This window comes from Arvicola amphibius, chromosome 8 (assembly GCF_903992535.2).
Source record: "Arvicola amphibius chromosome 8, mArvAmp1.2, whole genome shotgun sequence".
NCBI classification, from domain to species: Eukaryota; Metazoa; Chordata; class Mammalia; order Rodentia; family Cricetidae; genus Arvicola; species Arvicola amphibius.
The window spans coordinates 85,395,635-85,407,618 of NC_052054.1; the positions used below are offsets into that span (position 1 = coordinate 85,395,635).

An 11,984-nucleotide genomic window follows, 5' to 3' on the forward strand; every position below is an offset into this window, starting at 1 on the left:
AGGGTAAACTTAGTTACAAAGCTATGGATCCTTTGGTGCCTGAGGGGATGGAATGGGTGCAGGTCTGAGACTCCGAGTGTGTAAGGAGACATGGTAGGTGGGGGTTTAGTCACTGTCCTGTCTGGACAAAGGCTCTGAGTGTATCGGTGACCAAGAAGATATGGTAGGTAAGGGCCCGAGATTCTGGATCTGTCAGCGTATGTGACAACAGGGTAGGTAGAGGTATGAGCTCTGCTGTGAGTGTCTGAGGTTTGGGGTCTGTTGGTGACCAAAGAGAAAATGAGGTGGATCTGTCAATAACCTAAGAGACAATAGTTAGCGGTGAATTAGTGGGGCAGGGTAGGCACAGGTATGAGGTTCCGGGTCTGTCAGTGGCTGAGGAGAAAGGGTAGGCACAGGTATGAGGTTCTGGTCTGCCGATTTCTGAAGGGGCAGGGTATGTACAGGTATGAGGTTCTGGGTCTGTCAGTGCCTGAGGAGTCAGGGTAAGTGCAGGTATGGGGCTCTGGTCTACCAATTTCTGAGGAGGCAGGGTAAGTACAGGTATGGGGGTTCTGGCCTCCCAGTTTCTGAGGAGGCAGGGTAAGCGCAGGTATGGGGCTCTGGTCTACCAATTTCTGAGGAGGCAGGGTAAGCACAGGTATGGGGTTCTGGTCTCCCAGTTTCTGAGGAGGCAGGGTAAGCGCAGGTATGGGGTTCTGGTCTCCCAGTTTCTGAGGAGGCAGGGTAAGCCAGGTATGGGGTTCTGGTCTACCAATTTCTGAGGAGACAGGGTAAGCGCGGGTATGGGGCTCTGGTCTCCCAATTTCTGAGGAGAAAGGGTAAGTGGGCTCTGGTCTACCAATTTCTGAGGAGACAGGGTAAGCGCAGGTATGGGGTTCTGGTCTACCAATTTCTGAGGAGACAGGGTAAGCGCGGGTATGGGGCTCTGGTCTCCCAGTTTCTGAGGAGAAAGGGTAAGTGGGCTCTGGTCTACCAATTTCTGAGGAGACAGGGTAAGCGCAGGTATGGGGCTCTGGTCTACCAATTTCTGAGGAGACAGCGTAAGCGCGGGTATGGGGCTCTGGTCTCCCAGTTTCTGAGGAGAAAGGGTAAGTAGGCTCTGGTCTACCAATTTCTGAGGAGACAGGGTAAGCGCAGGTATGGGGCTCTGGTCTACCAATTTCTGAGGAGACAGGGTAAGCGCGGGTATGGGGTTCTGGTCTACCAATTTCTGAGGAGACAGCGTAAGCGCAGGTATGGGGCTCTGGTCTACCAGTTTCTGAGGAGACAGGGTAAGCACAGGTATGGGGCTCTGGTCTGCCAGTTTCTGAGGAGGCAGGGTAAGCGCAGGTATGGGGATCTGGTCTACCTTTTTCTGAGGAGAAAGGGTAAGTGGGCTCTGGTCTACCTATTTCTGAGGAGACAGGGTAAGCACAGGTATGGGGTTCTGGTCTACCAATTTCTGAGGAGACAGGGTAGGCACAGGTATGGGGCTCTGGTCTACCAGTTTCTGAGGAGACAAGGTGGGCACATGTGTGAGGTTTTGGGTCCATCAGTGTCCGATCAGGTAAGTTCAGCACAGGGATGAGTGTTTGGTCTGCCAGTATCCGAGGAGATGAGGATGACCCAGGTATGAGTCACAAAGTCCATCAGTACCTGAGGCACTAAGGTAGGCCCAGGTATGAGGCTCTTAAGTTATGTCTGAGGCAGGTGTGCACAGATAGGAGGGCTTGGTCTGCCAGTGTCTGAGGAGATTGGGCAGGGACCAGGTTTGTGTGTCAACATCTGAGGAAGCAGGTTTAGCACAGACTGGGAGCCCTTTCTGTCAGCACTGAGAAGTAGGGACTGGCACAGGTATGAGGTCCTGGTTCTGCGAACACTCAGAAGGCAAAGACTGACACAGGTATGAGGCTGCCTGTCAGTGCCGAGGAGACAGGAGCTGACAGAGGTTTGAGGCCTTGGGTCTGCTGAGAAGAAGAGGTCAGCCACGGTAACATCCCATATCCCTCGTATAGTCTGCGTCACTGGCCAGCGTGGACAGTCCCTAAAGCCTGGTTTGCTGTCTGACTGGGCAGAGTTGAGTTGGGTCAAGCCCTCTAAGCTGTACCTGTGGGAAGAGTGACTTTCCAGGGACAGGTGTGGCAGGAGGGAGGGGGTAGGGTGTGCCCGCCCTCCTTCAATGCCGTTTCCTTCTCTCCTAGTGGGTAGGTGGCCGCTACTCGCTGTGGTCAGCCATTGGACTTTCCATCGCTCTGCACGTGGGTATGTATCTGAGTCACCTTCAGGAGGCAGTATCGTAGTCTGAGGTTGAGGTGGCATCCCTGAATGCCTTGCTTACCCCATAGGCTTCCAGCCTCTCTGCTCCTACATAGAAACATTTATTCTTTTAGTTCTGGGGAAAAAAAAAAAAGCAAGGGTTGGTTTTGTGCTCTGTGCCAGCTCTGAAGAGCAAGGCTCTCCGCGGGCCCCTCTTTCTCCCAGGCTGCCTTCTGAATCCACATTCAACATTTCCTAGTTCCAGAAAAAAAAACAAAACCAAACACTGTGACCAACTGCCAGGAAGACACAGGGTGGTCACTTCTGTTGATGCTACTTTTGTGTCACAGGTTTTGACCACTTTGAGCAGCTGCTCTCCGGGGCTCACTGGATGGTGAGTGCAGAATGGCCTGAGACATTATGGGTCGTGCTCCCTCCTTCCTCTCCCCATTTCCCTCCTCTTCCTGACAGCTGCTCAGCCTCCACCCACCTTATTGTTCTTTCAGGACCAGCACTTCCGCACGGCACCCCTGGAGAAGAATGCTCCCGTCCTGCTGGCTCTTCTGGGCATCTGGTATATCAACTGCTTTGGGTGTGAGACCCATGCCATGCTGCCATATGACCAGTACATGCACCGTTTTGCTGCCTACTTCCAGCAGGTACCAGCTGCTAGGCCATCCTTGGAAAGGTCTAGTGGCAGGTTCCAGGGTCTCCCCTTGCCCTTGTGTGTGTCCGTGGCACATCTCCACTCCTGGGTTCACAGCACATCTTGCTTATAAATCTATTTTGCCCATGTCATCAGCTGAAACGCACCACTGTGAGAGGTGCCCTGGCCAGACTCATCCTGGATTGGTTGTAGGCATGTGTCTTCCTCTTAGGCTCTCACATGTTGCTGTTCTGGGTGATGGTGTGAGTTGGGACCCCCCATGACCTATACTGTGGCCCATCTTGGGTGCTTTGTTCACCTGAATATAGTCAATGACCAGAGATTACACCCAACTTCTCTGCACATGCAACAAAAATCAGCACTCTTATGGGCCTCTGATGCTGTGTCCAGCACTATTGTTTGGTCTGGGCACACCCACCTGCTCACAGTCTCCGCTCTCTCCTTTTCTTTTAATGTGTGTTTGTATGTATCTTTATGACACGTGTGCAAGGTGCCCATGGAGGCCAGAAGTTGATGGGATCCCTTGCAGCTAGAGTTACATGTGGTTGTGAACTGCTGATGTGGGGGTTGGGAACTGAAATTGGGTCCTTTGGAAGAGCAGGAAATGCTCTTTGACTACTAAGCCATTTCCCAAGTCCTTCATCATTATTCCTAAGGTGAACAAAGTTTGAACCTGTCAAATTGCATGATTTTGAAAGATTTTTCTGGATCAAGAGAACAGTGAGCCATTTTCCCGGGTTACCTCAGGCTACCTAGAGGAATAACAAATGTTGTTTTTAAAGAGAGTCATCCTTCTCCTGATCTATCTTCTGGTAGTCTAAGCCAGAAAGCTCAGGAGCCTGAGGACCCACATTTATAGGCTCACCATATGAAACTGAGGCACCCCAGGAAGGATCTAGGCACAGTTTATAAAAGGGGAATCTTGCAGGTAGAGGGTTGAGTTTCTGTCCTCGTTCCAGGGCGACATGGAGTCCAATGGGAAGTATATCACCAAGTCCGGTGTCCGGGTAGACCACCAGACAGGCCCCATTGTGTGGGGGGAGCCAGGAACCAACGGCCAACATGCATTCTACCAGCTTATCCACCAAGGTAGGGCCCATTTGTCCTGGACAAGTGGGTGTGGTTCCTGGCTGGATGAGGCTGGGGCAGCAGGGACCTCCCTCTTCGGGCAGTACCTTCTTATAGGCTGCTTGGGTAGCTCCCATGGGCTGGAGTTGTATGGATAACCACTGTGCCCTTAACAGGCACCAAGATGATACCCTGTGATTTCCTCATCCCCGTCCAGACCCAGCACCCCATACGGAAAGGTCTGCATCACAAGGTAAGAAACCTGTCTGGGCCCTCCCCATCCTTCTCAGGCTCCTGAGACCGCCCTCCTGCAGCTTTACCCTGCTCAGCAGTTAGCTTTGTTTCTCTCACTGCCATAGAAGATGACCACAAATTTACTCTCTTGAAACACAGTCTGTTATTTCAGTTCCCAGAATCAGAAGCCCAGCAGCAGTCAGGGTTGGGTTCCTACCTCCTAAAGGGTGTTAACCTGTATTAGTTCCTTCCGTCTCTGCTACTGTGAAGGGGACTTTAGACAAGAGCATCGCTGGGGGATGGAAGGGTTGTTTCAGCTTACAGGCTGCAGTCCACGACTGGAAGCCAGGGCAAGAGCTTGAAGCTGAAACCACTACATGTTGCAGGCTTTTTCTTTTAAGCTACCAACCAGCTCCCAAGTCCTGACATGGAGACTTAGTTTTGAATGCTGGGCCTACCTTGGGCTTGTTTCCGGCTGGCTCTTTTAACTTAAATTAAGCAGTTTCTCTTTATCTACCTTTTGCCTCGGGGCTTTTACCTTTCTTTCTTCTGTATGTCTTACTTTCACTGCTACTTTCACTGCTTCTGTGTCTGCCTGGCAGCTGCTGTGTCGTGTCCCCCCCCCTCCTTCTCTTCTCTTGTTTCCTTCCTCCCTCTAGCTTTCTCTTCCTCTTTATTCTCTCTGCCTGTCAGCCCCGCCTATCCCTTCTCCTGCATAGCTACTGGCCGTTCAGCTCTTTATTAGACCAATCAGGTGCCTTAGGCAGGCAAGGTGAAACAAATGTAACCCATCTTTTCATAATTAAACAGATGCAGCAGAAACAAGTGTAACACATCCTTACATGTTAAACAAATGCAGCAGAAACATGTAACAAACCTTTACACCGGGACAGTAATATTCTACAGCATAACAAATGTAACACATCTTTGCCCAGTTAAAATAATATTCCACAACAAGAAACCACAGATGGGTGCTGTTTGATGACTTGCTCTCAGGTTCATGCCTAGTTAGTTTTCTCATTCGGTCTAGAGCCAGCTACCTAGGGACAGTCCTACCCACAGTAGGCTGGGCCTTCCTCCATCCTTTCAGAGTCATGACAATCCCCCCCCCCCAGGCCAGTCTGGACTGGGCAGTATCTCAGTTGAAGCTCCTATCTTGGATGACTTTAGGTTATGTCGAGTTAACAGTTAGGATATAGCCAGACTCCTGAGGGAATACTTGTTCATTCAGTCTGCTGGCAGAATCTACCGCCCTACGGAGGACCAACATCTGGTTCCTTACTGGCAGCTAAGTGTCTTTTTGTTTATTATTTTGCAACAGGGTCACACAATACATCCCAGACTGGCCTTGAATCTCAGTCTCCTGACTCCTGAGTGTGGGTATTCCAGGCGTGTGCCAGCACATCCCAGGTTACACTTCTGTGTTGCAGACTGTTGACTTGATTCAACCAGAAAAGGGGGTGTCACCGGGTGGTGGCGGCGCATTCCTTTAATCCCAGCACTTGGGTGGCAGAGGCAGGTGGATCTCTGTGAGTTCAAGGCCAGCCTGGTCTACAGAGCCAGTTCCAGGACAGTCTCCAAAGTGACACAGAAACCCTGTCTCGAGAAAACAAAAACAAAACAAAGAAACAGAAAGAAGGGCGGTGTCAGTGCCTCTCCTTTTTTTTTTGGTTTTCGTGTTTGTTTGTTTTGAGGCAGCATTTCTCTGTGTGGCTCTGGCTGTCCTGGAATTTACTGTGTAGACCAGGCTGGCTCACAGAACTTGCCTCCTCTGCCTCCCTATTAAAGGCATGTGCCACCTCCACCTGGCACCTCTCTCTCTTAAAGTCTTAAAAGACAATCATTAGCATGACACCTTGGCAGGTACTGAATATTGTGTTTGGAAGCTTGCGAGGTGGCACACACCCGTGATCACAGCTATTCAGGAGGCCAAGAGGCCACAGGAGGATCTTCCAGTTCAGGGCAGCCTGGGTAACTGAGCAAAAACCTGTCTCAGATATCAAGAAAGGATTGGCACTTGGGTTCCGTCCCCAATTAATACCTCCCTTAAAAGGAAAAGGGCTAGTTAGCATTGTTCCCTGCCCTCTTGTTATCAGATGTGCCCTCCTTCCGCACCCCAACTGCGCTCTGAGTGAGAAGTGGACTCTGGCCGTGCTGGCTACTGTAACTGTATGTCTCTCTGCAGATCCTCCTGGCCAACTTCTTGGCCCAGACTGAGGCCCTGATGAAGGGGAAGTTACCCGAAGAGGCTAGGAAGGAGCTCCAGGCTGCAGGAAAGAGCCCAGAGGACCTGGAGAAGCTCTTGCCACACAAGGTCAGCCTTGCTTGTGAACTTCCGCTTTCAGGTGACATGCGGGAGCTCGAGGGGTAGCATTGAGGGGGCCAGGGTAGGGAGCTCATGGTATGATTTGGTTGTTCCATATAGTGGGAGGGTCTGTTCCCCCAGATTTAAATGTTCCAACCTTTGGGACAGTGTGACTTTCCTCTCAAAGCCTTTTTTCCCCCAGACACAATATATGTTAGCAATGTTCTTTCCCCCAACTCCTCCTAGACCCACCTACCCACACAACTTCATATTCTTTCTCTTAAAAGAAGAAAAAAAAATTAAAAAGCCAGCAGCAAAGCATAAGAAGCAAATGAACAAAAAGACTTGGAGCCTGCTTTGTATTGACCAGTAGTTCCTTGGTCTTCATCCTGCCCTGGAATGTGGTTGATAAACCCAGTGCCACTCTGTTGACCAAAACTGATTTTCCCTTCCTAGCCAATAGCATTTGCAAATAGCTTCTTGGTTAGAAGTGTGACTTTGTGTCTACTTCTCTGTTGTGGGATTGTCACTAGGTTTGGACTTGTGCATCTTGTCACAGTCCCCGTGAGTTTCTAAGTGCATCAGCTCTGTTGTTTCTGGAAGGCACTGTTGGCTCTCAGAGTCAGCCCCTCTTGGTGGAGCTCTCTGAGCCTTTGAAGGGATGTGCACAGACATCCCACTCAGGCCTGAGTGCTCCAGAAGTCTCTCACTTTGCACGTGTCTTACTTCCTTTAGGTGTTTGAAGGAAATCGCCCAACCAATTCGATTGTGTTCACCAAGCTCACACCATTCATGCTGGGAGCCTTGATTGGTGAGTGGGGAGAGGATGGGACTGGCAGGCTTGGCATCAGTTGGATAGGGAGGGACGGAGGGAAGGAGGGAGGGAGGGAGGGAAAAAGACCCTCATGGACACCCTCCTCTCCCTCCTCTGCAGCCATGTATGAACACAAGATCTTCGTTCAGGGCATCATCTGGGATATCAACAGCTTCGACCAGTGGGGGTGAGTTGCTGAGGAAGGGTCTGTTGTGCCCTTGGGTTGTGCTCTGGAACTTGGCTCATTCTCCTCTTCTGCCCCTCCCTGGCAGGGTGGAGCTGGGGAAGCAGCTGGCCAAGAAAATCGAGCCTGAGCTGGAGGGCAGCTCTGCTGTGACCTCCCACGATTCCTCCACGAATGGACTGATCAACTTCATCAAGCAGCAGCGGGACATCAAAATAGAATAAAGTCAGCCACAGCCCTGTTGACGAGTCCTTGTCCCTCTTCATTATATGCACTGCATGGTCCTGCCCCTCCCTGCCCAGAGCACACCTCCAGTCGTGGGCTTGGATTTCAAGGCTTTGGGGAGACTTGCCGTGGAGTTGTCATCCACCCACCCTGTTGAAGCAGGCTGAAGTGCTTTGATGCATCTGATCGTTCTCACCCATGTTCACATCCCATCTAGAATAAAGATGCTATAGAGGAGGCGTGCTTTCAGCCTCTTAAGTTTCCTGAGGTTGGTGCTTTGTCTGTCGGCTGTGGGCTATGGGTGACCCAGCTCGTGCCCTGGTTGGCTCTTGACTCAGTGAAGAACAGATCCACAGTGGAGGGTCGTTCTTTAAGCGGGGACAGGGATCTGCAGTGCAGTCGGAGGGCAACTTGGCCTCCAGTCTCATCTCCACCTTCCGCTCCTCACCTTGGATTGGAGGCCTGGAAACCTTTCTGCCCACTGACTAGGTTTTTGTTTGCTTATTGTTTTGGTGTCAGAACCTAGGGATGGGTGGGATTTTTCTAAGATTGGTTTATTATGTATGCAGTGTTCTGTCTGAATGTGTGCCTGTAGCCTAGAAGAGGGCACCAGATCTCATTACAGGTGCTTGTGAGCCACCATGTGGTTGCTGGGAATTGAACTCAGGTCCTCTGGAAGAGCAGTCAGTGCTCTTAACCTCTGAGCCATCTGTCTAGCCCCTGAGATAGACTCTCTTTAAATGATACATTTATTTAGTGTGTGAGTGTATGCGCATGTGTGGAGGTCAGATGACAGCTTCTAGAAGTTATCAACTTTCACCTTGTCGGTTCTGGGGATCGAACTCGGGTCATCAGGCTTGATACCAAGTTCCTTTAGTCACTGAGCCACCTCACCAGACCCAACTTCTAAAAACGTGTGTGTCTGTGTCTGTGTGAGTACACGTGAGTGCTGGTGCTGATGGAGACCAGGACAGAGCATCAGATCCCCCTGGAGATGCACTGATTCGTTGTGAGCCGCCCAGATGGAGTGCTGAGAACAGAACTCGGGCCTCTGCAAGAGCAGCAAGTGCTCTTGACTGCGGAGCCATCGCTTAAAGCCCTCAAGACAGTTTTAGCTGGGCATCATTACTGCCACATCCTGGCTGTCAGGCGAGTCTTTGGTGTGGGATTGACTAACAGTCAATTAAAATTTCATGTTAATTGTGAGTCAGAGACTAAAAACACTTGGCACATGTTTGGTCAGCCGAATGCAATCCTCCCGAAACCCATATAAATGTGGAAGTAGTGAACTGACCCCGAAATTGACCTCTGACCTCTACATGTGCTGGCATGCACCTCTAGCCCCAACCCAACACACACCCAGTAATGAGATTATTAAATGGTACGGCAACTTATTTGAGGCTTGCCTTTGCTGGGGAACAAGTTCCGGGTTTAACTGGCTACACAGTGCAAACCTGTCTCAATAAACAGGGTGATAGTTAGGAGGATCTCAGATGTAGCTCGGTGACTTGGTTCCAGTCTGTCATGTGCACACACAGATATGACTTGTGATGAGGTAAACGGGTACTGGGCGTTCAGGGGAGGCCAGTCACTGCTGGAGGATGGCTTGTGTGGTTTGGGTTTCAATTTTCCCAAGGTTGGGGGAGTAAGGGTTTCCTGTCCAGCAGGTGGCGCTATTGGAAAGTAGAAGGTGGGACTTGGAGAAAACTGCCTCCCAGGGGGACAGGAGATTGAAAAGGCTGGAGTGGAGTGGGGGAGGGTGGCAGCTGAGCAGAGCCCTGATAGAGACCAGACCTTAGTTTTATTTCACTAGAAGGGGACAGAGCTGATCAAGCAGGTCTCATGAAAACCACAACTTACAGGTGACCATCTGCAAGCACCCCCCCCCCCAAGTCCCTTTGCTGGCTCAGCAGACACGCCCCCGCCCCCAGTCTCTTGATAACTAAAGATAGCTTTCCCTACCCTGCCGTTGGAAGGTCCCTAACCACTAGGACCTTCCACCAATCAGCCCCATACTAATCTTTCCTCCACCAATCAGCCCCACATTAATCCCTCCTCTCTGGAATTCCCCTGACTCCACTTAAAAGGAGCTTGTGACGTTCTTTGGGGTTGCTCTATTGCCACCCCAACATTAAAATCAGTAAAACACTCTTGTTATTGCATGCGTGGTTGTTGGTCGTCTTTGGTTTTTTTCTTCTCGGACCCTAACAGTGACTTGAGATTTTGCTGCTGACTTCTTTGCATTCTGGCTGCCACCTTTGATGGTCTCACACTGCCATGGGGTTCTCAAAGCAGTGGAACCCAGATGTGCTATTCAGTTTATCCTTTCGGGTCGCGATCCATTGAGAGAAATCCTAGTAGAAACCATAGAGGAATTGCTTGCTGGCCTACTCCATCCCACAAGGGGCTGGGGTCCCCTGCATCAGTTATTAACCAAGGCAATCACAGGTAGCACCAACCACCCTGATGTATGCAATTCCTAGACTGAGGCTTCCCTTAGGTGGCTCTACACTATGCTAAATTAACAACGCTGACAAGCATACTACAGCCTGAAATGCACAAGCCAAATAAAATTCAACTTCATTAAGTTGTTTTTCACAGTAATAAAAAACAAATATTGGGCTGGCAAAAACCAGAATTTTGTCTGTCTATTATATGGATTTCAAAAATACCCCTTATTAAATACCCCTAGTTTGGTTTAAGAAAAGCCGCTCCACAGATGCAACTCCAATTAGACCAGATTAGACCAAATTAAAATGCCGTGTTTAATAAATGCTGCACTCTCTGGTGGCAGGGAGCATGGCAAGGGAGAGAGACAGAGGAGAGGACCCACACAAGCCCCCCAAACCATGCATTCCTTTCTCCAGCCTAAATAGCTCATGGGAGTGGTTCTGACCCTCCCGGGGGAAGGAGGTCAACACTTGGCAGACTGGGAGTTGGAGTCCGGACCTGGGCAATTCCCAGGTCAGGGCCAATCATCCCAGACTTCTTTTTTTAAATATTTATTTATTTATTATGTATACAATATTCTGTCTGTGTGTATGTCTGCAGGCCAGAAGAGGGCACCAGACCTCATTACAGATGGTTGGGAGCCACCATGTAGTTGCTGGGAATTGAACTCAGGACCTTTGGAAGAGCAGGCAATGCTCTTAACCACTGAGCCATCTCTCCAGCCCCATCCCAGACTTCCTGGACACAGGGGTGTTAGAGGGCTGGAGTGATGCCCCCAACTTAATATTACACCCCTTGAGATCTGAGAGATGGCTCAGTGGTTTAGACCACATACTGATCTTGCGGAGAACCCAGTTTCTCTTCCAGCCACCACAGGGGATCTAAGGCCTTCAGGCATTTCTACTCACATTCACACAAATTAAAAATTTATATAATTACATATTTTATATTTTAAAATTTTATATATAAAAATGTATATATCTCTAAAATCAGGCCCCCCCCCCCACACACACACACACTACACCTTGGGAAATGCTAGGTGAGATAAAACACCGACCAAGCCATCCAAATTTGCTGATTCAACCCGAAGTGAGCATCACGGTCAGTCAGACTTCACAGAGCCTTTAAGTCTGCCATGCTAGTAGAGTGCTAAGCCAAGACTGACCAAAGGAGTGAGCTGGTTTCATCTCCAGTCTCTGGACCGGCTGAGGCCAATCCTTGTGAGGCTGGCGGTGTGTCCTCCACTCAGGTGCAGGATCTTAGAATAACACTTCCCTAGCATTGTAGAAGTCTTAAAATACACCACCGGCTCTCGGGGAGTTTTTTGTTGTTTGTTTTTCCTGGTAGTCTCAAAACATCACCAAGGCTGGCCTGAGTTTCACTATGAAGTCCAAGAGTGCTGGGATTGCAGGCATGAGCCACCCTTACCTGGCAAAGCATGTTTTTGAAGTGTGTTTATTGATGTGTCATTTAACTATAATAAAACTTATCATTGGAATTTTTTTTTCACGTACACCATGTGTGTTCCTGGTACCCACAGAGGCCGGAAGAGCTGGAGTTGTGAGCAGTTGTGATCCACATGTGTACATGTTCGAAATCTTAAACTCAGTCTTCCATACAGTTTTAAGTGTCTTTCAAAATTAAGGACTTTTTGTTCTGTTTCTTGTTGACTGCCGATACCATTATCCGGCCTCCAGTGTTTAATTTTCAGGTAAACTTTTTCATAGGTCCTATCTGAGGATATCAGAAGTAAAATCTGCTGTCTCTAGGACTGCAAGCCTAGGATTCATGCACCAGT

The 11,984-nt window shown here is 49.7% G+C and overlaps 1 protein-coding gene across 1 annotated transcript in view; it reads left to right on the forward strand.

Annotated features, from left to right (window-relative positions):
* Gpi (glucose-6-phosphate isomerase) overlaps positions 1-7,993 on the forward strand; it is a 29,048-nt gene extending 21,055 nt beyond the window's left edge. The window contains exons 10-18 of the mRNA XM_038338580.2: positions 2,184-2,244; positions 2,589-2,632; positions 2,745-2,897; positions 3,865-3,994; positions 4,150-4,226; positions 6,393-6,521; positions 7,248-7,323; positions 7,447-7,513; positions 7,599-7,993. Coding sequence (XP_038194508.1) covers positions 2,184-2,244; positions 2,589-2,632; positions 2,745-2,897; positions 3,865-3,994; positions 4,150-4,226; positions 6,393-6,521; positions 7,248-7,323; positions 7,447-7,513; positions 7,599-7,734 — 873 coding nt within the window. The 3' untranslated portion in view covers positions 7,735-7,993. The remainder of the gene's footprint in view (positions 1-2,183; positions 2,245-2,588; positions 2,633-2,744; positions 2,898-3,864; positions 3,995-4,149; positions 4,227-6,392; positions 6,522-7,247; positions 7,324-7,446; positions 7,514-7,598) is intronic.
* Positions 7,994-11,984: the final 3,991 nt, after the last annotated feature.